The sequence below is a fragment of the Gossypium hirsutum genome, chromosome D04, assembly GCF_007990345.1.
Source record: "Gossypium hirsutum isolate 1008001.06 chromosome D04, Gossypium_hirsutum_v2.1, whole genome shotgun sequence".
NCBI classification, from domain to species: domain Eukaryota; kingdom Viridiplantae; phylum Streptophyta; class Magnoliopsida; order Malvales; family Malvaceae; genus Gossypium; species Gossypium hirsutum.
In genome coordinates, this window is record NC_053440.1 from 12381970 (window position 1) to 12388059 (window position 6090).

The 6090-nt window shown below is 31.1% G+C and overlaps 2 protein-coding genes across 2 annotated transcripts; one reads left to right on the forward strand and one right to left on the reverse strand.

Moving 5' to 3' along the window:
* The first annotated feature begins 2944 nt into the window (after positions 1–2944).
* LOC107955146 (uncharacterized) lies at positions 2945–4909 on the forward strand. Its single transcript, XM_016890871.2, has 5 exons — positions 2945–3574; positions 3643–3972; positions 4053–4290; positions 4435–4548; positions 4641–4909. The coding sequence occupies exons 1-5, from the start codon at positions 3245–3247 to the stop codon at positions 4736–4738; spliced, it is 1110 nt and encodes a 369-aa protein (XP_016746360.2). The 5' UTR covers positions 2945–3244; the 3' UTR covers positions 4739–4909.
* Positions 4881–5687, reverse strand: LOC107955147 (NAD(P)H-quinone oxidoreductase subunit S, chloroplastic). The gene has a single exon (XM_016890872.2). It carries the CDS (start codon positions 5685–5687, stop codon positions 4995–4997), a length of 693 nt encoding a protein of 230 aa, XP_016746361.2. The 3' UTR covers positions 4881–4994.
* Positions 5688–6090: the final 403 nt, after the last annotated feature.

The window sequence follows — 6090 nt, forward strand, 5'->3', positions numbered from 1 at the left end:
CACATGACAAATAATTAGCGTGTCAAATGACAGTTTCTTGACTGTGCTACATTAGAATATTTTCTTTAATTGTAACTTTAAATTGCTATAGTATCTATATATATGTTAGATTACAACATATTAAATTACTTGATATTAATTGTTTAAAAAGTTAAAAGGATTTACAAATAATATAAGTAAAAAATATAAAACAATGTGAAAATTAATATATTTAAAAATAATAATTCAAAAAGTAATATGTCAAATTAAATTATTATAGGAAATAAAAATTTTATTTTAATAAAAATTAAAAAAATCAATCATAAATAAAGTTTTTAAAATAAAATACTTAAAATGGAATTCATATATATATATATATATTTCATTTAAGATAATTGATTGTAAATATAGAGAAAATATTCATATTCATTCCTAAATTAAATGAAGTATTTTATATTGATTAGGATGTGGACTTAATAATTATACTAGGAAGTGTCAAGTACTTGCCATAATTACCCAAAACATTTACTTCCTTATTCAAAATAAATTATATTACTTCAAGTTCTTTTAATCTTTATAATTTATTTTAAAAAATCAATAAAAATTTTATTTGAGTTCAAATTAAAGTATTTTAATTTAATTTATTTTTATTAGGTATATATTATTATCTCCATCAATTGTATATATATTAGCAATGTTGTTGATTGAGTTAATGTCACAAGTTAACTCGAATCTAATTAAAGATCAATGATAACATCATAATAAATAATTGTAATGCATTTAGTATTTTTAATATGATGTATTTACGTGTTTAAATTTTGTTTTTCTTACAATTTTTTTGCATTTTAATATCGTACATATTTCATGTGTTATTATTAATTAGTTTCAAACCGTACATTTTATTATTTGGGTGAGTATTTGATACACTAGCAATGTACCTTTTTCATTCCACAAATAGTCACGCTTCTCTTTTTTTAAAACATTTATTTTTTAATATTTTACTATATCTCTATAAAATATTTGTCAACTCCCTGATTTTGTTTGTGGACTTAAAAACTCTATCAGCAGTGTACCAAATAATTTCGCTTATTATTTATGGGTTAGTATTTGGTACATTAATAGTGTACTTTTTTTTATTCCACAAACAATCATAAAATATTACCACGTGTCTCTTTTTTAAATATTTTACTATATCTCTATAGAACACTTGTAAATCCTATAAATTTAAAAATTCCACTGATAGTATACTTAATATTTTCTATTATTTATTATATTTTATTTTTAAATATACTTTTATATTTTAAATATGTAATTTTCACATGTATACGCGTGATAAAATTTTTAATAAAATTTATATAGAAAGAATGGATTAGATTGAATTGAATTGAATATGGGATTTGTGACGATGTATAAAAGAAAATCAAGCAAATTGGATAAGATGGTTTTAAAGGGGAAAACAATTATAATCATAACAAATAATGCATGAAGGGGATGTCCTAATGATTATGTTTTCTCTTTTGAATTATGCAAAAAAAAAAAATACTAGAGTGGGATACTAATCTATGTAGGTGTAGTGTGGTGATAATCCATTCCATTCTTTAATTATATATTTAGGGGTTTGATTATTGTTTATGAAAATGAAGAATATTTTAAAATAAGTCAAGCTCTCGTAATGAAAGAATTAATCACTTATGTTAATAATGTTTACCTTAAGTTCGATAAAAAAATAATTGACATTACAAAAGGAATCTTGGTTTACTTCTAATCTTCAAGATAGGGCGAAAGAAATGTTTGAATAATTTTTGGAATACAAGTTAAAAAATTATTATTATTAAAATCAAATCAAATTATATTTTTTTCATTAATTTATAATTAATTTTATTTTTATGATATAAAAGAAATGTTTTTATTTAAAATATTAAAAAAAACTTAAAAGTCGTATATAAATATTGTTTTATCCAATAATGTCGAGAAACCATAGAAACAAATCTTATTTTATAAAAAAAATTCAAACACAAAATTAAATATAGAATTAAAAAATGTAAAAAGTTGGATGAAAATGAACCCAATTTACAGCTATATATATAGATTCCTAATCCAATCGGGCAATAAATATAGATGATAAAATCACAATAACTCCTCTAAAATCCTACTTACTCTGAAGATTGAGTCTGTGTTATTGATAAATAATTTAGGTGCATTATTGCGCACTTTCCACCTTTCGTAGCAAATACCAAAGTTATTAGCACAATCCGGTCAAAAGCAATGGCCAATGTCCAAATTTATACCAATAGCCTTTGACTTCCTACACCCTTTAAAGGGTAAAATGACTTGCGAGAGCTCAAATACATCTAATTTTAATTTTTGAATTTCAGAAGCAAATTATTGATAAACAAAATAATAATGAATGAGAGAAGCATAGGATTTTGAAAAATACAAAATCAACAAATAATATTTTCTTTTAATTCAATGTATAACCTCAAATTTAATATAAATAAAAATGATATGGAGTTATGCCAAAACACTCTCAAATTTCCGCCTTGTATTTTGTAGATTATGAAATTCAATAATTGATAATCGACTAATATAATCATATAAATCAATCCTACAATTGAATTAATTGCTATATTTGTTTAACCATAGTTGAATTACATTGAGTTAGTTATGATTATTTTTCTGTTTCTAAAAGATGGTTATTTTCTTTCTGTTGTTGATGGTATATGATCCGTCTCTTTTTAATTTTAAAAAATTGACATTTATTTATTTTTTTAAAATTTTTTTAAGACACTTATGAATACATAACCTTATTTTGTAGAGCGTAAAAACTCTACAAATAAATTCCATAAAAGTAAAAAGAAAAAAAGAAATAGTTGCAAGTATTTTTCTTTAATATTTGAATATAATTGTTAATTAAGTTTAAAAATAACCAAAACAAAAGAGGACAAAAGCAGGACAAATGTGTCCGGCCACTGGACAATTCCTTTTCGGTCGTTTGCGCATCTTACATTCCAAGAAATTTTCTTTTCTTCATTGAATATTATTTAGAATTTCCATTTTTAAGGCTGACCCTGAAACCTTAATAAATGCAGTTTGTCCTCAACATTCTCTACCCCTAACCCCTCCTTTCCTTTCTTTCAAAATCCTTACTTATTAAGTCTCACCATTATTGTGAATCCTTCACCTCATCTCATCTCATCTCGCCTCACTTCCCTTTCTTTCCTTCTCTTTCCCTTTTTCCTCTGTTTTTCATTGTGTTCTTTTGGTCATGGCTAAGCAGATGGATGCTGCTGAGTTTTGGCTTCCACCCAAGTTTTTAATGGATGATGACTTCGTTTTGGAGAAAGAGAAGCTTCAGAGAAGCAATATTGGCGAAAACAATCCTAAGTCGTTGGTTTCGGTTCATGGTTTCCCAACTGAGTTCCCCTACGAGTTCGACTCTTCCTCTGCTCTCGGCTCTCCTGTTGAGTCCGTTGTTGGGTCTACCGAAACTGAAAGCAGTGACGAGGATGAGTTTCTTGCTGGGCTGACTCGTCGACTCCCTCTCTCAATTACTCATAAACTCACTGTTCCTAGCTTTTCTTGGGACAAAAATGAGGTAAATAATTTTTGGGTTTTTCATGTCGAGCTTGAAGCTGTTAATCTTAATCCTCTGTTAATATTCAGAAAACTGGAGCTTTGGCGAGTTCACCCCAGTCAACTCTGAGTGGGTTCGTAAGCTGGTCAGCTTCAAGCAATGGCAGCCCAAATGGTCCTTCCCAAGTCCCTTCTCCACCAACAACTCCTTTCGGTGCCCAAAATGACACTTGGGATCTCATATATGCAGCAGCTGGCCAAGTTGCAAGGCGTAAAATGAGCAATGTAGCCTCCAAATTCATCAACTTCAACCATGGAAGACTCCTTCCCAAGACACACAATCATTCCTTCATGAACAACTCACCCTCTGGGTTGTATCCAAGTCTGACTCTTTCTTATAATCTTGCTCCAACAAATCAGGTAAGCCTTTTTTTTTTCTTCTAAAACGTAGGGTTTTGATTTTATTTTGATATGGGGTTTACACGGTTCCTTTTTTTTAGACTCATAGAAGGCAAATGAAAGCAAGCAACTGGAAAGAATCGCTTCAACAACAACAGCAACTGCAGCAAACCCAGTGTAGAGCAAGGAATAATGCTGTTGGGGGAAGGTCCTCTGGTACTTGCACCAGAGCTATGTTTCTTGGTGGATCTCAAAGTGTTAAAAGAGAGAGTGCTGGAACTGGTGTTTTCTTACCTCGTACATATCCAAACAACACCCCTGCGCCTCAGAAGAAATCAGGTACTAAATCCTTGTTTTACCCACCATTCTTTTGAGGGCTCCTTTAAACCCTTTGAAACAACATATTTGCTCCTCAGTTTTTTTTCTTAAATCCATGAATTATTGAGTTTTCTTTTGCTTGGTTCTTATTTCTGTTTGAAACAGGTTGCTCAACAGTGCTAGTCCCAGCGAAGGTTGTTCAAGCTTTAAATCTGAATTTTGCTGATTCCAGCAGTCATGTTCAGCCACATCTCAAAGCTAGCTTTGCCCCAAACTATGGTGAGCCTACGGATCACACCATTTTTGCACTTCCGAAAGCTTAACTGAACCAAATTTAAGTCATTGAATCCTGATTGTTCTAAATTATGCAGATGCTTTGGTTGCCAGAAGAAATATACTATTGAACCAAACAAGGAGAAATTATAGAGCAGAAAGAGGCCTAAATCTTCCCCAGGAGTGGAGCTATTGAACCCTGGAAATTTTAGTTGAGAATTCTCTTAATAGTATTTGTTTTGTTGGGAAATTTGCAGTATAGTATTAGGTTAGTAGTTGATGTTGTAGGTATATCGTATTTTGGTTTATATAAGGAAATCAAGAATGTGATAATGTAGTTTAGGAACCAATAAAAGAGCATTTAACATATCTTTTATATGCCAATGATTCCTAACTAAGCATTAATAGTCAAAAACTGCTTCGTACCATTTCATACATTTGAGACACAGAAATCATTTTGGATCCTTTTCTAACAAAGCTTCAAGAACAACAGACTTTGGATTCTTCATTGGAGGGCCTTTTTCTCTGCGTTCAAGCTCGTCCAGTCGAAACGTGATCAATCTATCCCAGTTTCCACCTTCGAAAAGAACCCCTGCTTTCCCATCAGTGATCCGCTGCACAATGCCGCAGTACATGTAGAAGGGGTTGTTCGGGTTCTTAACAATCGCGATCATTCCCGGCATTAACAGTGGCAACTCCGGTGATTTTGGCTTCCCAAGCCTAGCAATACTTACCGAATCGGAAACTGATTGCTTCGCCGGTGGTGGGTTTTCCTCAATGAACTTTTTCAATCCCTTTTCACCACCGGGGAACCCCCCGGTTAGCCCCATCATCTCCTTTTCGAAAGCATCATCTTGAACTGAGATTGCTGTGCTGTCAGAACTTTCAACATCTGTGTTACCAACTGATGAAGCTTCATCCACGTTTCTCTTTAGCTCAACTTCAATGCCTTTTTCTCCATTGCAGAGCCCCCTACCTCCCAAGATTTCAAATAGATCAAACTTGGCATAGAAGGCCTTTTTAGGCTGTTTGGCAACCGAGAAAAATGGTTTATAAGGACGATGGGTGATGGGGCTTTTTCCTAGGAAATGAGATTGAAATAGAGAACCTTGAAGGGTTGGGAGAGTGATGGCAGAAGAACCCATGGTTTGGTTCAGAGTCCAAGTGGAGAAGTAGCCCTTTTGTAGATTCTAATCCTAACCACAAATGTTTTCTATTGGTTGCTGATTTTATCTTCATACTATTCGTCCCACTATACATTATAAATATCCAATTCATTAACAACCGCACATTAAAAAAAATAAAATAATTTATTGAATTTTTGTTTGTTTGACATATGTATTGTTGTCAATGCAAAAAGATTTGGTTTCGAGTGTGCTAAAATTCATTATACTCCTATTCGTAAGTTAAGAGAAATTATAATATTGTGTCAAAAAGAGCAAATATGATCAGAAACAAAACTAAAGAATTTAAAGTTATTAATAACATGAATATTAGTCTTCATTTTATATATATTTTTAATGAGGTATGTGATTAACCGTTTCATTA